The sequence below is a fragment of the Lynx rufus genome, unplaced genomic scaffold (genome assembly GCF_022079265.1).
Source record: "Lynx rufus isolate CCGP_SWC_20201006 ecotype Redwood Valley unplaced genomic scaffold, mLynRuf1.p SCAF_28, whole genome shotgun sequence".
Classification (NCBI taxonomy): Eukaryota; Metazoa; Chordata; class Mammalia; order Carnivora; family Felidae; genus Lynx; species Lynx rufus.
In genome coordinates this window covers 3899519-3920503 of record NW_025814843.1, presented here as the reverse complement: position 1 = coordinate 3920503, position 20985 = coordinate 3899519, and the positions used below count along the sequence as shown (strand labels likewise).

Below are 20985 nucleotides of genomic sequence, written 5' to 3'. Positions count from 1 at the left end.
TCGGGCCTGTGCTGACAGTGCAGAGCCTGCTTGGGACTCTTTCTGTCCCCCTCTCTCTCTCCCTCTCTCTCTCTCTCTCAAAATAAATAAATAAACTTAAAAAAATCATTAAAAAAATACTGAGATAAACTCACCTATGAAAACAAGACTCACAGTTTAGATCAAGTGATAGGTGATATTTTCCAAAGATGATACAACAATATCCCATATGCTTTTCTAGAACCTCTTGATCCCCCTCATCAAGCTATCAAGCTTAATTCCCATTCCACTGCAGTGGAGAAGTGGCAAAAGTGATGACGTCTGGGCCTTGATTGCTGCCATTGCCTGAACTGTGTCTCCCCCAAATTCTAATGTCGAAGTCCTAACCCAGTACCTCGGAATGTCACTGCATTTGGAGACATGGTTTTTAAAGAGCTGATTAAGGTAAAATGAAGTCACTGGGGGGTGGGGAGGGGGGGATACCCTCGTCCGGTATGACCGGCGTCCTTGTAAAAAGAGGAGATTAAGACACAGACACGCAGAGGAAAGACCACGTGGAAGAAAGCAGGAAAAGACGGCCATCCACAAGTCAGGGAGGGAGGCCTCGGAAAGAAGAAATCAACCCTGCCAACATCTTGGTCTGGGTCTTCTAGCCTCCAGGACTGTGAGAAAATAAAGTTCTGTTGTTTAAGCCTCCCAGGATGCAGCACTCCATCGGGACAGCTGCAGCAAACTAACACAGTTGTAGAAGGCAATTCAGCTTCTGAGCAGAACGCTCCCAGTTGGAGCTGTGACCCTCCAAGGAAGCAGTCTCACTGTCACGAAGCCACCATGCCGAGAGGAAACCCCGGCTGGCCCTTCGGGAGCACAACGTGGAGAAGCCACCAGACCTCACAGAAAGGAGATGCCTTACCGGCCTCCAGCCGCCCCAGCCACTGACTGCAACTGCATGGAGCCCAGCCCACAACCTCCCAGACAAGCTCTCTCCAACTTCCTGAACCAGAAACTGTGAGATCCCAAGATGCCTCTTGTTTTAAGACGTTACATTCTGGGAAGATTTACGATATAAGCAATGGACGACCGGAACAAATGACCGACTGTTATTTTCAGAGAGGATCACTGTGTTAGTTCCAAACTACGCTAAACGTGTTTGTCTGGAGTTTATTGAACATCCCCATCCAACAAGATAACAATGTGATAAATGTATGGTAACCTCTGTACCAGGTGGGTGAAGTCAAAATCCTGCTAGGCACTTGGGGAATTGGTGAAATGGGAACTTTGAGAGGATCCTGCTCTCCGGTTCTCAGAGAAAGGCAGAGTTGGGACACCGGACTTGGGAAATTGGCGATGAAGCAGTCTATTCAAGAGAGTGAGGTCCCCAATGTTAACACCGATGGCCGCATACTGTGATCGTCCGTCAGACATCCTGATGAATCAATCGGTACGTCTACACTGACACTCACCAGCCACTTCACTCTGAAGGAGAACAGCGCACTGAAGGCAAATATCACCCACAGCACCGGACAGGCAATAAGTCCTAACCAAAAGATTCTCGATTCGGCCTCGGAAACAGTTTTACTCTCTTGAGCAGAATCCTAAAAAAAGAACATGAGTTTAATAACCAATACTGTGGTATTTACCAGTAAAAAGCTTAACATTTTTAATGACAAACACCATAACCTAAAAGTCAAATAAATTAATACAAATGACCCAAGTCCCAAGTTAGAACCCCCCAAAGGACAGTTAGTGGACCCACCACGATTTAATCTTAAGAACTGGCTTAAATATGCTTTAACTCAAGAATTTGGTACCTTCAGGGCCGAGTGGACAGCCTGTCATGACCCAACACAGAAAACGTTGCTCGTGATGGACTTCTGTTCAATTCTCACTGCACCTAACACTGTTTATTCATAAGGAAGTTTGGAATCACACCTTAGGAGGTAAGGATCAAGGAAATCAAGGCTAGTCATCCTGGTCAGGGGTCCAGAGAAAGAAATGGAATCAAGGGATTCTGGACGATGACCACAGTGTTTCAGCAATCCCCAGAAAGTTTAACTTTCTTGTTCGACTTGCCTCCACGGTGGATTTTTGATATAAGGAGTACGGGCTCACTAAGCACAACACTGCTTCCTTGCAAGTGGTCCTTGTCGAGGTCCTTCCGAGCATCAGGCCAACAATGTAATTAGTAGCGTCTCCAAGAATTCTGTCCTCTGCCTCTCAAGCCGATTTCCAGGGGAATCTGAATGTTCACCCCAGATGAGCAGGCTAACCCAAAACAGATCAGCGTCCCCTGGGGCTCCTGAAGGCAGAGGCTTAAAGGAGAGACGGCTCTGATCAATTCAGATTTTCTATCCACTTGTAATCCTTCTTTTTCTTGTTCCTGCGCACACGGGGCAGTGGACCATGGGGACAAGGACAGAACAAGCTATTGGAAGCAGTTCTCTCCTAACAGGAAGAAATCCCCGGAGGTACCAGGCGAAGCAACACAACGTGGTGGGTCCTCAGAGATGCTTTATCAGCAGCCCGTGATGGGCGGCTTAGCACACAGCACAAACTCTGACCCAACCTCCTGTCTCAGAGGCTTCTTTCCCATACATGCCTTTCTTCCAATCTCAACTAGACAGAAAAACGCAGCTAAGTTTCGGGAGGCCGTCTGGTTTAGTGCTGACGTGCCGAGCAATGTGGGGTAGCACTTCCAGTCCTGAACGCTTTGGCCTTCAACATGCAAGTGTGATCTACATGTAACTTACTGAATGACACTTTGAAAAATAAAAAGGGCAGTTTACCTTCCTGGACTCAAACACCCAATGGCTTTTTCCATCTTCGTCTATGTGATTCCACCAACGCAGACCAACCATGAGTCTACCTGTGACATTCTGAGAAAGAAGAATACAGACACAAGCGTTTTTAAAAAGTGTCATTTAAAGGCCTACGAGACCACATCCTGGCGTTGACACATCACCAACCAAAAAAATCGTGGGCTTTACCTCCACAATATCCAGTTAACAAAGACCACCACATACCAGGCCTGAACAAAACAATACAGGAAATGCAATGGCAGGACCCGCAGGGGTGGAGGTGACAGGGTGGGCGTGTCCATAAACATGACCCTTCTCGGGGCGCCTGGGTGGCTCAGTCGGTTAAGCGTCCGACTTCGGCTCAGGTCATGGCCTCATGGTTGGTGAGTTCGAGCCCCGCATCAGGCTCTGTGCTGACAGCTCAGAGCCTGGAACCTGCTTTGGATTCTGTGTCTCCTCTCTCTCTGCCCCTCCCCCACTCATGCTCTGTCTGTCTCTGTCAAAAATAAATAAACATTAAAAAAAAAAGAATAAAGACATTCTTAGGGTGCCTGGGTGGCTCATTTAAGGGTCCGACTTTGGCTCAGGTCATAATCCCGCAGTTTGTGAGTTTGAGCCCGTCGGATTCTGTGCTGACAGCTCAGAGCCTGGAACCTGCTTTGGATTCTAGGTCTCCCTCTCTCTCTGCCCCTCCCCTGCTCATGCTTTGGCTCTCAAAAATAAGCATTAAAAAAAAAAAAAATTACCCTTCTCTTTTTTGTCATGAACTTGTGCCCTCTGTCTAATTCCCTAATGTGTTCCTAAGCCCCGTGCTCTTTAGTTACTGAGACTACCTTTTCCCTACATATCCTGACTGCAGCTCCATATAACTGTGCGTCTCTAAAAATGGTGGTTCTGGACTGAAGGTTTGTGCCCCGCCCCCGCCAAACCCATACGTTGAAACTCTTACCCCACCCCCATGTGATGGTATTAGGAGGTCGGGCCTTTGTGGGCCATCAGGATGCGATGAGGTCATAGGATGGAGCGTTCGCGAATGGGATCAGTACCCTCTTAAGAGTCAGGAGAGTTTACTTCCTCTCTCTGCTCTGCCATGTGAAGATAAAATGAGAAAGTGGCAGTCCAGAACCCAGAAGAAGGCCCTCACCACAAGCTGACCATCCTGACAACCTGATCTCGGACTTCCAGCCCCTAGAATCGGAAAAAGAAGTCCCTACTGTTTATAAGCCACCCAGTCTATGGTATTCTTATAGCAGCCCACATCGACTAAGTTAAGACAGAGGTTATAGGCACTAATCCTCATTCAGCACCTCAAACGTACCAAGCTCTTTTCCTCTTACTAATGTAACAAATTACGACCAATGACTTTGATAGCTTTCTCAAGGTTTATTTACGCCACTGATGTTTACTGAGCCCCTACTATGAGGTACTATCCCAGCTGCAAGTGTCATGGGGAAGAGAGGCAGTCAACCAGCACACGAATGTGCCACCACCACCACCCGTGGGAAGGGAAGGGCAAGGGAGAGGCGGTGGGGGAGGAGTGTAGGTTGCCGTAACAGTCAAACAGAAATCTGATCTAGTCTGGGAGTCAGAAATGGCCTCCCTTGAGGAATCAACATTGGGAATAAAATTTAAAGGATAAGTAGGAATCCCTAATGCAGGAGAATATTTTTTAAGGTTTATTTATTGACTGTGAGAGACGGACAGAGGCAGCAAGTGGGGGGGGGGAGGGGGGAGGGGCAGAGAGAGAGAGAGGGAGGGAGAGAGAGAGAGAGAGAGAGAGGGAGGGAGGGAGGGAGGGAGGGAGGGAGAGAGAGACTCCCAAGCAGGCTCCGCACTGTCAGCGCACAGCCGAACCGGGGACTTGAACCCACACAACCAGATCATGACGTGAGCAGAGACCAAGAGTCAGATGCTCACCGACTGAGCCGCCCAGGCACCCCAATGCAGAAGATGTTTAATCAGGGGTGCCCACTAACAGATTCAGGGGTTCTGTGAAACTTGGGGGAGGAAAAAGTTGTATCTTTATGTTCACTAACTTCTGAAGTTTAGTTTATCTTTAAATTATGAGTGCAGACAACAAACCACGGTAGAAGCAGCAGTACCCGTGACTTGGACCAATAAAAACCTGCAGACACCACAGTATAGCTTTTATGCTCGCCACTGCTTTGAAAGTAACTAGACATTCCAAAAGAAGCATGTATTGTAAAATCAGAAACTTGCCTTTTTGACGTTTCCATTATATTTCAATGTACGTGACTTCCTTTGAAATCTTATGTATTTTCCCTCACATACTGAAAAGCGTTCACAGGGGCGCCTGGTTGGCTCACTCCACGGAGCGTGTGACTCTTGATTTCAGGGTTGTGAGTTCGAGCCCCACACTGGGTGTAGAGATTACTTAAATGAATAAATAAATAAATATAAATAAATAAATGAGCTCACAACTTCATGAGACTGTGAAAGGGGTCCATGGCACAAAAAGGTTAGGAATCCGGGTGTTAAGGTGATTCGGGAATGAGAGCAACATTCCAGAAAGATCAGGAGCACAGAGCCCTTGGGAAAAAAGTAAAATCAATCAATTTATGGGACTTGGGGTGATTGACTGGAAATGGAGTAGGAATAAGGCAACTCATATGCATCTGGTTCGCTCAAGTTAAAAAGCAGTGATTTGCGAGGCGCCTGGGAGGCTGTTGGTTGAGTGACCACCTCTTGGGTTTCAGCTCAGGTCATGATCTCACGGTTCTTGAGTTGGAGCCCTGCGTCAGGCTCTCTGCTGTCAGCACGGAGACCACTTCAGATCCTCTGCCCTCCTCTATCTCTGCCCCTTCCCCGCTTGCGCACTCTCTCTCTCAAAAATAAGTAAACATTAAAAAAAAAACAAAAAAAAACCCAGTGATTTGAGGGCTGTCTTGGGTGTCGCAGTTAAGCGTCTGGCTCTTGATCTTGGCTCAGGTTGTGATCTCACGGTTCGCGACACTGAGCCCCACGTCGGGCTCTGCACTGACGGTGCAGAGCCTGCTTGAGATTCTCTCTCTCCTCTCTCTCTCTCTCTGCCCCTCCCCCGCTCGTGCTCACTCACTTTCTCTCTCAAAATAAATTAAAAAAAACTTTTTTAAATATTTAAAAAAGAAAAGAAGAGCCTTCAGACCAAAATTCACATTGTAGAAATGCTAACACTGAAAGACTAAGGAAAGAGGAGAGCTGCCCCTGAAGACAGAGGACAGTCGGGGGCCTCTTTTATTGGCGATTTTCAAACAACGCCTCTTGGAATATTTTCAAACTCTTTTCCCATTATCCTGTTCTTTTCTGCTTTGACCATTAGATTATTTTCCTGATTTCTCTCTGACTTATTGTTTTGGAAGCTTCTGGCCCTCTAACGATAAAAGCCTTCTGCCTATGTTTTTCCTCCGAGTTCAGCATTAGACACGTTCTGAAAGCTTCAGTGTATGTGATCATTGTCATTAGGGTATAAATAATCTGTATTTACAGTCTTTATTTCCTGTTTAAAGCCAAGGTATCTCAGCAGGTTGGCTTTTACTTGTAATTCTAATTTGGAAAACCATTCTCTTTAATGAATTCTTAGCTTTATTGTACCGGGCTAGAAAATAGAGCTGCTCTGGGGCATTCATCTGGGTTTTCTTCACTGTGACGCTTAACCAACTTCTGTAAACGTTCCACAGGGACTGAACAGGAAGAGGTCCTCTGTATGTACAAAGTTCCACGGTATCGCTAGTAAGCTGAACTGCCATTTCATTTCGATCTTTCAGACCTTATTTATTTTGTGTCGCTGTGATCCGCCAGAGACGGCAAGCACTTTGTTTGACTCCTGTCACGACGTTTTGCGCATCTTCCCCTAATGCTTCTAATAGTTCTTCCCTGCACCCGGTTTGAAGGGACGCCATTCCGTGACTGGTCCTCACTGTCATTCATAAGAGGCCCTTTCTTATTCCCTTGAGTGCTGTCTTACTCTCTATTTTGTCTGATAAGATTATAATGCCAGGTTTCTTCTTGTTTAAATTGGTCGGATATTATCTCTGCCTTTTACTTCTTCTACTGTTGCCATTTTAGTTAGATCTTTCGGCTGGGCCCTTGATGTTTGACCCAATCTTCAAACTGTCATCTTCAAAAAGAGGGGCTCCTTGGGGGGCTCAGTCAGTTGAGCGTCCGACTTCGGCTCAGGTCATGATCTCGCGGTCTGTGAGTTCGAGCCCCGCGTCGGGCTCTGTGCTGACGGCTCAGAGCCTGGAGCCTGTTTGGGACTCTGTGTCTCCCTCTCCCTCCACACCTCCCCACTCGCACTCTCTGTCTCTCTCTCAAAAATAAATAAACATTAAAAAAAAAAGAGTTTAGGGGCGCCTGGGTGGCTCAGTCGGTTAAGCGTCCGACTTCGGCTCAGGTCACGATCTCGCGGTCCGTGAGTTCGAGCCCCGCGTCAGGCTCTGTGCTGACTGCTCAGAGCCTGGAGCCTGTTTCCGATTCTGTGTCTCCCTCTCTCTCTGACCCTCCCCCGTTCATGCTCTGTCTCTCTGTCTCAAAAATAAATAAACATTAAAAAAATATTTTTTTTTTAAAAAGTTTAATCAAATTACATTTACTGTTAAAATTAATTTGCTATATATCTCAGTGGTTTGGACATCTGTGAAAGTAATTCTGCCACAGATAAAAGAGTGACATTTTTTAAGTCCTTGCTTTAAAAAAAAAAAAAAGAAGAAGAAAAACAAAATCTTTATCAGAAAATACACTTTTTGGCACTGGGTTTTTAAAACCCTAAACCCAGAAGGATTTAATTATAAGAATTTGGAAATGACCAGGAAGAACTGACCGAAGGCTGTTGTTCTATCAGGCTAAACAGACATTACATGAACAACAAAAAGAAACATGCCTCAAAACAAAATTGTGACCAGGATACAGTAAACAGTGCAGAGCGTAAAGCAACAGAAGAAATTCAAAGAAATACAAGCCAAAGACAGTAATAAAAAAAAAATAAATAAAAAATAAAAAAGCCTAAATAAAAGAGACCTTTATGGGGACGCCTGGGTAGCTCAGTTGGTTCAGCCTCTGACTCGATTTCAGCTCAGAGATCCTCTCTCTCCCTCTCTCTCTGCCCCTCCCCACCTGGAGCGCACTCCTTCTGTCTCTCTCAAAATTAATAAAGAAACTTTAAAAAGAAAAAGAGAGACCTTTATAATCCCCATTCTCAGCATTTTGTGGCCTATGGAAACTGGTGACCACCGAGCCAGCCATTTCTGGTGGGAGAACTGAAAGGTCTAAAAAAATGGTCGGGTTGGTGGCTGGGAATAGACTTGTAACACCTTACTGGCCTCCGAATCAATACACACGTCTCGGAAATTCCAAAATTAGCTTTTTTTTTTTTTTTTTTTAAACCTTTGATTTTTTTCCCCCACCATTTGACTCTGAAAATTTCCAAACACACAGCAAAGTCACATTTTATAGTGAGCACCCAAATGCCTACCGCTAGAGTCTGTATTTAATATTTTACTACAGTTACCTTATCACGCGTCCATCTATCTAGGTGTCTATCTGTCTATCCGCCCATCCCTCTACTTACAGTTGCCTTTGAGTTTAAAACCATTTCTTACTCCCTCTTATCCCTTCTAGCAGGGTTTCTCAACCTCTGCACTACTGACATCTGGGGTCAGAAAATTTTTCGTTGTAGGGGGCTATCCTGTGCACCTTAGGACGTTGGCAGCATCCAAGGCCTCTACCCACTGGCTGTCAGCAGAACACCTCCCCAACCCCAGCTGTGACAACCAAAACTGTCTTCGGACATGGACAGTCGTCCTCTGGGGAACGAAACTGGTCCTGGTGGAGAAACACCGCCCTGGGACACGCATGGGGGCCTTTGTGAATGGCGGGCACGCTCCTCAAGAATGTGTGCATGCTCTCTCCTGGGCTCTTATCTAGATATCGTACACAGCACGCCCTGAAGCAAAACAAGTGATATGAATTAGAAACAGTATACAGGACCTGTGGCTGCGATCACATTTTGCTTCTTTGTTTAATTTTAAGGCTGATGGAGGCCGCCATAAGGCACAGATAAATCAGTAGTAGTGTAATAACCTGCATGTGATCTGATGATAGACCTTAACACACGGGACGCCTGCGGTGACAGAAAGATATAAATGAAAACAAATCCAAGATGCTAAGGGTCATTCTCCCCCCACGGTTCATACATCGTTCAGTCTCATCACATCAAATACAACGTTAAAATGAGAAAACAATCAGACCTACCTTGACCGCCCAAAAGTCACATGACAACAACAAGATAATTGTCACCATACAGGCAATAAAGCTGCTGCTGAACAACTCACAGAGCAGATAGACGACGATGGCACTGACTCGAAAGAACAAATGGAAAAATGACGCCACCGGGTGTCTGAAAATCAAAACACAGTGAAAGAAAGGCAATTATGCTTCAGCACAGGGGCTGCGGACACAGATGCACGACGCCTTCCGCCACAGCAGCCGCCAGCCGGGGTTTGGTCAAAACAAGAGACGACTCTGAGGAAAAAGCAAATGGCCTCCTCTATTTTTACATTAAGTCCCATTATCTGACCGGGCCCTGCTGCCACAGAAAATACCGTATGCAAGTAGGACTTGAACTTTCACAAAATATTTGAGCCACTCTGCCAAGCTTGGAGAATTCAGGAAACTATACTCTCGGGATTAAAAACTATTTTGTCATATGGGGCGGGGCGCCTGGGTGGCTCAGGCGGTTGAGCGTCCGACTTTGGCTCGGGTCATGATCTCACGGTTCGTGGGTTCGAGCCCTGCGCCGGGCTCTATGCTGACAGCTCGGAGCCTGGAGCCTGCTTCGGATTCTGTGTCTCCCTCTCTCTCTCTGCCCCTCCCCTGATCATGCTCTTTCTCTGTCTCTCAAAACGTTAAAAAAAATTTAAGAAGATGGGGCGCCTCGGTGGCTCAGTCGGTTGAGCATCCAACTTCGGCTCAGGTCATGATCTCACGGTTCATGAGTTCGAGCCCCACACTGGGTTCTGTGCTGACAGCTCGGAGCCTGGAGCCTGCTTCGGATTCTGTGTCTCCCTTTCTCTCTGCCCCTCCCTCACGCGCACGCGCGCGCGCGCGCGCGCGCTCTCTCTCTCTCTCTCAGAAATAAACATTAAAAAAAAATTTTTTTTTATTAAAAAAGAAATTACTGTCACATAAAAAACTAATTCCAGGGTGCCTGGCTGGCAGAGTCAGTAGACCACGCGACTCTTGACTTCGGGGTCCCGAGTTCGAGCCCCATGCTGGGCACAGAAATTAGTTAGAAATTAAAATGAATAAAAATACAACAGAACTCCTAGGCCTTCAGAAATCACTTCTGGCTTTAAGGCAAAGTAGCTCTCAGGCAGACTTTTGGTTTTAACGCTTTATTGAGGTATAATCCACATACCCCACAATTCGTCTATTTAAAATGTAGGCCCCAACAGTTTTTTGGTATATTCACAGAACCACGCGCTCACCTTTGGAACTTTCTCATTACCCCAAAACAAACTCAGGACCCACGGGCAGTCCCTCCTCATCCGCCCCAACCCCACCCCTCTCTCCAGCCACAGACAACCGCTAACGTACTATCGTCTCTACAGATTTGCCTATTCTGGGCATTTCGTATAAATGAAAGCATACAAGTGGTCTTTTGTGACTGCCGTCTCTCACTCAGCATCATCTTCTCAAAGGTCAGGTGGGAGTCAACCGCAGTAAGCCAATCTCTTGACAGGGACCTGAATTTGGAATCGAAGTCTGTTTGGCTTGACGTGTTCGTGTTATCGACAAAAGATCCGATTCTGAAATCTGCACAATCAATCCGAATGCAACACGCACAGGGTCTAAAGGAACGATGCACTCTTGGTAAACAAGTGGTGGAAGTAAACACACGAGGGTTCACAAAATCGGCTTCGCAGACGTGAAGACGCGGCACTGAGTAAACTCCCACAGCAAATCTGAACTGTCGTCTGTGCCCCAGACCAGAGCTCAAACTGCCAGGTGGCCGCTGCGCACAAGTTCGTGACAACCGCTCTGCCTTGAATGCCACCGGCCGGCACCCGTCGACACACAGAACCCAACTCCGACGACTCACCCTCTTACCTGATTTTGGATTTTTTTGGTCTGTTAGTGGTCTCCTCTTCCGCATCAAACAGGGAGACATCCTCGGTGTCATCATTACTGTCCTAGCAGGAAAATTAAATATCCGTGAAGCAAGAGGAAACTCAGTACTTGCGTGTCTCCTACATAGAAGGCACCACGCCAAAATGGAAAGCAAAGACAGACACGGTCCCGGACATCGGGAATTCACAACCTGGCGAAAGGGCACCCCCGTCGGCTGGCAACGAGCCATCGCTACCCCGCTGCTGAGCCCTGGGACAAACCATGGGGGGCCAACAACGCTCCTGTAAACTTCCCACGGCTGCGGCTGCGCTCAGGGGCTCCGTCACCAGCAGGGACCCCCGGGGACAAACTCCATGCTTTTGGCTCCTTCACGAAATCATCTGCCTGCACCCCTGTTTCCCCGACCCCTTCTCACTAGTCTCTGTTTATCCAACGTGAAACCAGCCATGGGGCTCGGAATCTCTTCCTTTCCTGCCTCCTCCATCAATTTCCCCTTTATTTACACTCTCTTGTATCTTAGGTCTTCCTCTGGGACCTCTCCGGTCAGCATATGAACTTCTTCAGGGGTCATCTGTTGCTGGAAAGAGGTTTCAAAAACCCTGAGCCGGGACCTCCCCTTCTGTCTTCCGCCCTCGACGCACAGCCTTTCTCCCTCTCTCGGCCTCGGACCCTCAGGGTGGCTCACACCTCGACCGATGCGGCCTCAGCCCAGCCTCAGCCGCAACCACGACGAACCTGCTCTCACCCCTTGCCTGGCGCCAGCCACCCACCACCCACCTGCCTTCACCTCCTCCCTGCCGGACTCCAGCCCCTCATCACCCACAGGGCAATCTTCCTCACAGGACAGTCACACTGGGTCCTTCCCCTCGCAAATCGTTCTCAGCGGTGCTCCTCCGGGTAGAAGGTAAAACTCACCTCCTCCACCCGATCCCCTCCTTCCCTTCCGACGCTCCCTTGATACAGTTCTACTGCTACGCTACGTGTTCTCAGAAAACACCAGGGGCTCCCATCTGCCTGCCTTTCACATCTTTTCTCCACCCAGAATGCTCTTCCCTTCTCCATCCCCTACACAGCAAGTCCTCAGGCAACACCAAATCCACCTGGGAAATTTCAGCTACAATACCGAAAGAGCTGAGAAACTTGCCCTGAAATCCCCAGGCTTCCCATTTCCAATCCCCGCCTGCCCGACAATCTTACTACAGCTCTCCAAGGACCACCTCCATCTAGACACTAAGCTCCTGGGGGCAAGGACTGTCACTGCGTTGTAGTAAGTCCCGGTGTACCACATAGCACCCGGCCAGGCGGCACAATATTTCTTGAAGGCGGGAGCGGATGAACAAAGGAGGCAACTGCAGACTGTGATCTGAGCCAGGAGAAACAGGAGTGCAAACGGGAGCACAGAGGAGGAAGCGAATCTTTCCTACCAAAGGGCTCCAGAGGAGAGCTTATGTGCTGGGTGCCGACAGAGCAAGGCCTCCTGCTCACTCCAGTCCCTTGACTAGGTATATTTTCAAAGGCAGAGAGTAGAAACACACAAGGTCTATGTAGGGGTCCACGGAGTAAGAGAACAGTGAGAGAAGCAGAATGAGAGCTAAGGTTTTAAGAGGAAAATAGACTCAGATCTGAGACCAGTGGTTCTCAACCTTGGCTCACAGGTTGAAACTGCCTTGGGTACAAGACAGAAAGACACAAAGAAAGGTAGACAGAAAGATGGAAGGAAGGAAGGAAGGAAGGAGGGAAGGAAGGAAGGAAGGGGAAAGGGAAAAGAAGAGAAGAGAAAAGAAGAGAAAAGAGAAAAGAGAAGAGAAGAGAAAAAGAGAAAGAGAAAGAGAAAGAGAAAGAGAAAGAGAAAGAGAAAAAGAAAAAGAAAAAGAAAAAGAAACCCTGATACCTGATCCCCACCCCAAGGTGGTCTGGGGTGTGGTCTGGGCATCTGGATTTTTTTAAAGCCCCTCAGATGACAATAATGTACAGCCAAGACTGAGATCCACAATATGATGCTAGGGTCTGAAAAGCGGACACTTCTCCTTGATCCCAACAATCCAATCTATATCCAGCAGATGGGGTGACCTCTCATACGTATCATCTCCCTACTTAACACCCAGAGGGCTTTGACTTCATAAAAATGGACTACCCATCAGAACCATCACCACCTGGCCCCGCCCACCTCGAAGACCTTATCTCGGGCCGCACCCCCTTCTTGAACTGTGGTGGACTGATAATGCCTCCTCTCAGTCCTGCCAGACTTCCTGGTGCTAATGCTTGGAATCTGTAAATACGTAAATTTTTAGCAAACAGATTTTTGAATTAAGGAGTTTGAGAGGGGAAGAGTATCCTGGTGCCTCCTTAGCCCTTGACTTGTTTTTGACTTCTGACCTGGAACTATAAGATAAATTTCTATTAAGACATTAAGTTTGGGGCGCCTGGGTGGCTCAGTCGGTTCAGCTTCGAAGCTCGGCTCAGGTCATGATCTCCCGGTCAGTGAGTTCGAGCCCCACATCGGGTTCTGTGCTGACAACTCGGAGCCGGGAGCCTGCTTCCGATTCTGTGTCTCCCTCTCTCTCCGCCTCTTGCCTGCTTACATTCTGTCTCTCCCCAAATAAATAAATAAACATTAAAAAATTTAAAAAAGAAAAAGAGTTTGGTTTTGGACCTTTAACCTGAAGATGCTGATACTAAGACTTTTTTAAAAAACTGAGAAGGGGAACCACTAGCATCTTCTAGAATGTTCTGATTTAGGTGTTAAATGAAAATTCTGGTCACTGCATGGAGAAGCTGGGAGAAGGAGGGGAAAGACAAAGGCACAAAGCTGTGAAGCTTTGTGCCAAGAAGCAATGGCTTGGTCTCCGGAGGAGGCAGTGGAGGTGGCGAAAAACATCTAGATTCCAAATACGTCTTAGAGTGGAAATGACAGGATTTGCTGACGGGCTGAACGTGGGCGTAAGAGAAAAGGGGTTAAGGAAGATTCCAAAGTTTTTGTCCTGAGCAGCTAAAAACGAAAGCACCAAAGACAGACGCTTGGGCACTCCCAATATTTAGGGGTCAGAAAGATGAGAAGGAGTAAGCAGTGGGGGCTGGAGAGGATGTGCTAAGGCCTAGGAGCTGAACCAGGGGGGTGGTGTCCGGGAAGGCAGGGGAAGAAAGTGCTTCCAGGAGGAGGGTCAGATCAACCGTATCAAATGCTGCTCACAAGGAGGATGAAAACCACAGAGACTACTGTATTTCTTTCTTTTTTTTTTTTAATGTTTCTTTTTTGAGAGAGTGCAAATGGGGTAGGAGCAGAGAGAGAGGGCGACACAGAACCCAAAGCAGGCTCCGGGCTCTGAGCTGTTTGCACAGAGCCCGATGTGCGGCTCCAACTCACGAGCCATGAGGTCATGACCAGAGCCGAAGTCGGATTCTTAACCCACTTAGTGGCCCCAAGACCACTGTATTTCTAACCGGTCATCAGTGACCTCACTAAGAGCAGTTTCAGGATGGCAGACGGAAGAGGGAGAAAACCAGACTAGAATGGACACAAGAGACAACAGAAAAAGTAAGAGACAAGTATAAATAAATCTTTTTTTTTTTTAATTTTTTAACGTTTATTTTTGAGACAGAGACAGAGCGTGAACAGGGGAGGGGCAGAGAGAGAGGAAGACACAGAACCTGAAACAGGCTTCAGGCTCTGAGCTGTCAGCACAGAGCCCGATGCGGGGCTCGAACTCACAGACCGTGAGATCATGACCTGAGCCGAAGCCGGACGCTTAACCGACCGAGCCACCCAGGCGCCCCATAAATCTTAAGGAACTAAGAATGGGGTGATACCTCAAAGGGCGTTTAGAGTGAAGTTTTTATTTTTTAAGGCAGGAGAAATTAAAGCATGTTTATATGTCAACTTAAGCTTTGGTGGCGCCTGGGTGGCTCAGCCGGTTGGGCCTCCGACTCTTGATTTCGGCCCAGGTCACGATCTCAAGGTTCACAGGATCAAGCCCCCCTTCAGGGCTCTGCGCCGACCGCACAGAGCCTGCTTGGGATTCTCTCTCCCTCTCTGCCCTTTCCCCAGCTTGCACCCACGCTCGCTCTCAAAATAAATAAATAATTTTTTTTTTTTTTTTTTAAAAACAAGCTTTTAAAAACGGAAAGAAAACAGTGATGATGGAGAAAAGCAAAGAGAGAGTTGCTGGAGCACCACCTTCCAGCAGGCCAGAGGCACGGAAACCAGCGCACGAGTAGGCAGGATGGCCTAAGGATGGAGAACGAACAGGAAAAGAAAGGTAGAGTATATGGGAGATCCTGGGCAAAGAAGCACATGGCTGGTGGTGTGAAATTCTCTTCTGATGGCTTCTACTTTCTCGGTGGATGCAGAGGGAGGGAAGGAAGGCTGAAGGTCTGAGGAAAAAGGAACCTCAGTAGTGGCCCAGGAGGGTGGGAGAGGGAGGAGCCTGTGGGAACGTGGGGACGAGTGCCTGGCAGCCTTAAGGGCCCGCTTGAGGTTCATGGTCACAAACTGGACTTGGGAACGGTCCGTATGGCTGTGTGTTTTTCTCCAGCTTCCTTCAGCCTGGATGCAGGTTCAGAAAGCAGAATCAAACCATCATTGGATCTTGTCTACTCAAGCAACCTCCTTAGAGTGGTCTTTACTGACCATAAATTCTAAGGCTGCCCTATTCCCAGATACTTGCCACATACGTCACTTTGTCTTTGCTGGCATTACCTGGAAACATCCTCATATGTAACTAGTTAGGTCTCCCCACCCCAACCCATCGACAAGCCCCCACCCCCAGCACCCTACAACTCACACATTTCAGGGTAAGAAATGTGTGCCGTTCACAGCCCTATCCTAGGGCCTAGAACGGTGCCTGGGCCGTAGTAATCCCTCAATGGAAAAAAAAAAAAAAAAAGGCTATGGATACTCAAGTGAAAGTGCACGATAAACGGCAAAAAGTTTTGTTTTGTTTTGTTTTGTTTTGTTTTGTTTTGTTTTGTTTTGTTTAACCTAGCAAGAGATGATTCTTCTTCCTCATCTCTGGTCTAGACCTGCAAACTGTAATTAACTCTAAGGGCACAGCCGTGACCATCGAAGTGATCAACAATCACCATTAGTGTTACTTCGGCAACAAGCACTTGACCGCAAGGGCCTGGCGGTGTCTCCTACTCCTGCAGGATCGCACTGCACCCCCGAAAGTCCCCGAATGGTTGGGGAAAGCCAGACCACCCGCAACTTCACACCGAGGGCGTTTCCTCAACACGGCACCGGCACCCGTGCGATCCGGCGCCCCACCTCTGCTGGCGATGCGCTTCTGCACACCCCGCAGCCGTCCCTCCGAGGCTCAGCCGGGGCACCCCCACCTCCCACCGAGGCCTCGGGGCCCCAGCTACGCTCCCTCCGGCTCCCCAACCCCGGGGCTCGGTCAGCCAGCGGGGGCGCGGGCACAACGGCCCCGGGACGCCAGACTCGCGCCCCCCCGGGACCCAGCAAGCCCGGCGCCCAGCCACACCCACCCTCAAGACGCGCCCGCGGCCCCTCACCTGCTGCAACATGACCGCCCTGCGCCAGGCCCACTTCCGGGAGCCACGTCAGCGCGGCCACTGACGCGACCAGGTCCCCATAGGAGGGGAGGAGCAAAGCACAAGCTCAGCCCGTCCCCGCTTCCGCTTCCAGGTGCTTTGCGGGAGGAGGAACTGAGGAGGCGTGGCTTCCGGGGCGGGACGAGCGTGTGGGCGAGGCGCCCGGGGGCGGGGCGGCCTCGGGGCGGGACGCGAGGCGGGGCGAGAGATCCGGGGGGCGGGGCGAGTGCGGGGGACGGTGCGTCGGGGGCGGGGCATGGAGGGAGAGGCGAGCGTGTGGGCGGGGCGTCGGGGGCGCGGCAAATGTCTGGGACGCTATTTAGAAGGAACAGGGCGGGGGACTCGAGTTTTATTGTGGGAGGAAAATCGACGCCTGCAAACAATAAGGAACAAAGCGGGTGAGAGCGTGTGTTTGAGTCCCGGCTTCTCCGGGTACTAGCTATCCAATAACCTTATATACGTCTTTCCTCAGTTTTGTAAAGTGAGGATGATGATGGTATCCGAACAGGGTTAAGTGTGCTTAGTACATAGTAAGTGTAATTCTTAATACTGTTTTAAGTTTAATCTCCGGTGATGTCATTTTGCTCCATGAAGGATCTGAAATTCAGAGACTTTTACATCATCTTTGAAACTGTGACTGCAACAGTGTGATTATAAGAATATCCTATCTGCCTGACCTACATCAGCGTGCTACTGGAACACTCATAGAATAATGTGTATTAGCACATTTCCTTCATCCAGGGGATCCTTTACGTTGAAATCACAATTTTTACATGGCTATTTGCCGGTGCTACTTTAAACTTAATATCCTAGGGGCGCCTGGGTTAAGTGTCCGACTTCCGTTCAGGTTATGAACTAGTTCGTGATGCCAGCCCGGAGTCAGGCTCTGTGCTCACAGCTCAGAACCTGGAGCCTTCTTCGGATTCTGTGTCTCCCTCTCTCTCTCTTCCTCCCCCACTCACACTCTGTCTCTCTTTCTCAAAGATAAATGAAGATTTTTTTTTTAATTTTTTTTTCAACTTTTTTTTTTTTATTTATTTTTGGGACAGAGAGAGACAGAGCATGAACGGGGGAGGGGCAGAGAGAGAGGGAGACACAGAATCGGAAACAGGCTCCAGGCTCCGAGCCGTCAGCCCAGAGCCTGACGCGGGGCTCGAACTCACGGACCGCGAGATCGTGACCTGGCTGAAGTCGGACGCTTAACCAACTGCGCCACCCAGGCGCCCCTGAAGATTTTTTTTTAAAAATGTTTTTAATCAGAGACAGAATGCGAGTAGGTTAGAGGCAGAGAGAGGGGGAGACACAGAATCCCAAGCAGGCTCCAGGCTGCACGCTGTCAGCTCAGATCCCGATGGGGGACTCGAACTCACCAGCCGCAAGATCATGACCCTAGCCGAAGTCAGATGCTTAATGGACTGAGCCACCCAGGGCGCCCCCACCAAAACTTTCTTAATAAATAAATAAACTTAATATCCTAATAATGAAAAAAATAAATTCTTAAAGGAGAAACCTTGGCAAAGAATTACGGTCCCGCACTTGGAGGTGAAAAGCGAAGGCCCTGAAGAGGTGGCCTGTGCCTCTAGCCTGCCCATGCCATGTGTTTGGCGCCCCATCCAGTGTGTGGGTTGTGGAGTTTTGTGTTGTTTTTGGTTTGCGTTCTACTTGAATTCATTACCACCTGTATAGGAAAGGCTCAGTTCAGTCTCTCTGCTGTGCAGGGAAAAGCCCACTTCTTCCCTACTGTACTTCTCTGCTGTCTCTTTTACTCCTCACATAAAACACTTCACTTCTGGTCACCAGATGTGTGGGAGTTCCTGCCCCACACCAAGCAGTTCTCAGTGACAGCAGCTGGGTGTCCTACAATTCAATTCAATTCTGACATTTTAAAGAGATAGAGCCAGATCCCACAGGTTATGGGCTCGGTCCCAGAAGACTCTCTTGCGTGCCAGCTCTCCCTCCCTCTTTCTGTCTCTCACATACGCTCATTCTTCACACGCCAGTTGGAAACCCAGTTTATCACTGCGCTCCTGACCAAGTGGCTATAGATTTGAGGTTCCGATGACCCCCCCTCTTGAGTTCAAGTAATTTGCTAGAGGAGTTCACAGAACTCGAGGAAACACTTACATGTGCCAGCTTATTAAAAGATACAGATGAACAACCGGACAAAGAGACACATATAGGCAAGGCCTGGGAGGGTCCATGGAGTTGGGGTGCATCACCCTCCCAGTGCATGGATGTGTGCACCAATCTGGAAGCACTCTGAACCCCATACTGTTGAGATTTTTACGGAGGTTTCATCACCGTAGGCATGATGGATCATTAACTCCTCTCTGGAGCTCTCTCCTCTCTGGAGAGGATGTGGGGTGGGGCTAAAATTCCCAAGCTTTCTGGTGACCGACCAGCCCCCATCAAGGACCCATCCAGGAGCCCACTCTGAGTCGCCTCGTTAAAAAGAAGAGATGTTCCTGGTGTTCGTATCACTTAGGAATTTACAAGGGTTTCAGGAGCTCTGTGCCAGGAACTGGGGGCAGAGACCAATATATATTTTCTACTATCTCACACCATCCTATGGTCATGCTGAGCCACGGAGCAGGAGGCTTGAGCTCTCCAATCGCTCCAGTAGTGTGCCGCCCTCTTTTACCTGCCTGGTCCCTGACACCATCTTGGAAGGTCTAAGTAGAAACATCCACACACTTGATATTAGTGTCCCTCTTCGAAGAAAAGATGTCTATGCCTAATTCTCTTCCATAAGAGCCCTGAGAAGGAAAAGAACGCACAACGTTCTCCAATGCAGTAGGTCAACCCCATTGAGGGTATCTCCTTTTAGATGCTTAACTGAGCTCATTGAACTTCATCAGGCTTCCGTGCAAAAATACCCGAGAATTCCAATGCATTATTCTAACACAATCCCATCATTCATGTGCGATCAGAATGGTAGCCCTAAACTGGTAATGATGAGTGGTATTCAATTTCCAATGATCACTTTCCCATCTCCCACCAGTGAAGTTGGGCTTTCGGAAGTTTCGGTGGTTTTCAGTGGGAACACAGATGCCAATCGCTCCCAGCTCCCAGCTCCCCCTCTTTTCTTACTTTGATTATATCAATTCTTTGGCTTCTAGGAAGATAATTCGGACTCCCCACATTGCCAAGGGCCAGTCCAAAACAAACAAACAAACAAAGAAAACAAGTAGCCAAACTCCAACATCCGCTTGGTTTTCTGTTTACTGTAAGATGTCCATGCCCCAAGGCTGGTTCAGATAAACATGTTTTGTCCAAGTTCAGGAGCCGCTATTTTCCCTTGCTTCAGGAAATTATCTAGAGGCAGGCCTTGGATCTTCCTGATCCATGCAGATTTGCTGGCTTTTTCTGGATCGAGCACTTTAGTGGGCTTCTTGGCCTGATCCTCCTTCCTCTTGGCCTCCCTGTACTCTTTCTCCTCCCTTACAGTCAACAACATGAACTGAGTGTTCGCTCTAAAGGGATCAAGGGTCGTACAGAAGTGAGGTCGTTCTCTCCTGACAGATTTGGTTGTCATGCCCGCTGGCGGAGCCAGCATGCGGTTCGGTTGAATGACCTGCGTGCTGGTTAACGGGCTGAAGGCGCGCACGGTCCCATCGGTGGAGCTGGTCACTTGGTCTTCACCCTTGCAGCTGCCGGTGAGTCGGGGGTGGCGTATCACGGGCTGGGGTATGGTGGACTGGACTCGGGGACTGTGCAAAGAGTTCTTCAGGTTGGGCTGCGGTTTCTGGATCTCCAGGGGAATGTTGGTTTGTTTCACATCTACGGGAGGCTCGCTGCGCCTCAACCTGTCAACTGCGTGTTGGATTGATTTTCCTTTGAAACTCAAGACCTTCCTTGGGTGTGGAATTGAAGGTCCCTGGGCATCGATGACTTGGGTTTGCGGCCTACGGGGATAGGCAAGTGCCCCCGAATTATGGGCCTGCTGCAGGGCATTAACGGTCAGTAGGAACTGGTCAGGTGACATAGGGATTTGCCAGGACTTTTTCTTCGAGCACTTAATCATGTCTACGGGGTGTCTTTCTTTTTGAATTTTCTCATCATCTGGTTTTTCAAAAAAAGAAAACAAAAGCAAGTCAGAGTGTTCCATGAAAAATAGTAATTCGTTATGCATGAAAGTTAAACCCATCTGAGGTCTTTGTTGTCCAATGGGTATGCCGTCATGTGGGCAAAAATCCTCTATAACGCTAGAAATTATGACATATTCAACACGACAAGTTTTTACGAAATATACTGGTATTTGTGTACAAGTGTGTATTAAGCTCTAGATATGCATATTTTGGAGGGAACATATGTGATCCCAATGTTCCACACATTTTGTGACTTCCCTGTGGGAAGATGCTTTCTACCTCATTTATGATTCACACAAAATAGGCCTTATAAATTTATAGTATCATATCTCTATTTTGTTAAATGTTTATTTATCTTGAGAGAGAGCACAAGCGAGGGAGGGGCAAAGAGAGAGGTAGAGAGAGAATCCCAAGCAGGCTCAGCACTGTCAGCACAGAGCCAG

General features: G+C 48.4%; 2 protein-coding genes across 6 annotated transcripts in view; both read right to left on the bottom strand.

Moving 5' to 3' along the window:
• TVP23C (trans-golgi network vesicle protein 23 homolog C) overlaps positions 1-16504 on the bottom strand; it is a 55880-nt gene extending 39376 nt beyond the window's left edge. For all 3 annotated transcript variants that reach the window (XM_047089706.1, XM_047089707.1, XM_047089708.1), the window contains exons 1-5: positions 16416-16504; positions 10884-10966; positions 9027-9171; positions 2766-2855; positions 1443-1574 (exon numbers count right to left, since the gene is read on the bottom strand). In XM_047089706.1, coding sequence (XP_046945662.1) covers positions 1443-1574; positions 2766-2855; positions 9027-9171; positions 10884-10966; positions 16416-16427 — 462 coding nt within the window. In that variant the 5' untranslated portion in view covers positions 16428-16504. The remainder of the gene's footprint in view (positions 1-1442; positions 1575-2765; positions 2856-9026; positions 9172-10883; positions 10967-16415) is intronic.
• Positions 16505-19707: 3203 nt separating this feature from the next.
• The window catches only part of FBXW10B (F-box and WD repeat domain containing 10B), a 33717-nt gene continuing 32439 nt past the window's right edge, over positions 19708-20985 (bottom strand). For 2 of the 3 annotated variants that reach the window (XM_047089969.1, XM_047089971.1), the window contains one exon: positions 19708-20469. In XM_047089969.1, coding sequence (XP_046945925.1) covers positions 19708-20469 — 762 coding nt within the window. Of the gene's footprint in view, positions 20517-20985 lie in introns of all 3 variants that reach the window. The other variant, XM_047089970.1, reaches the window with a different exon arrangement.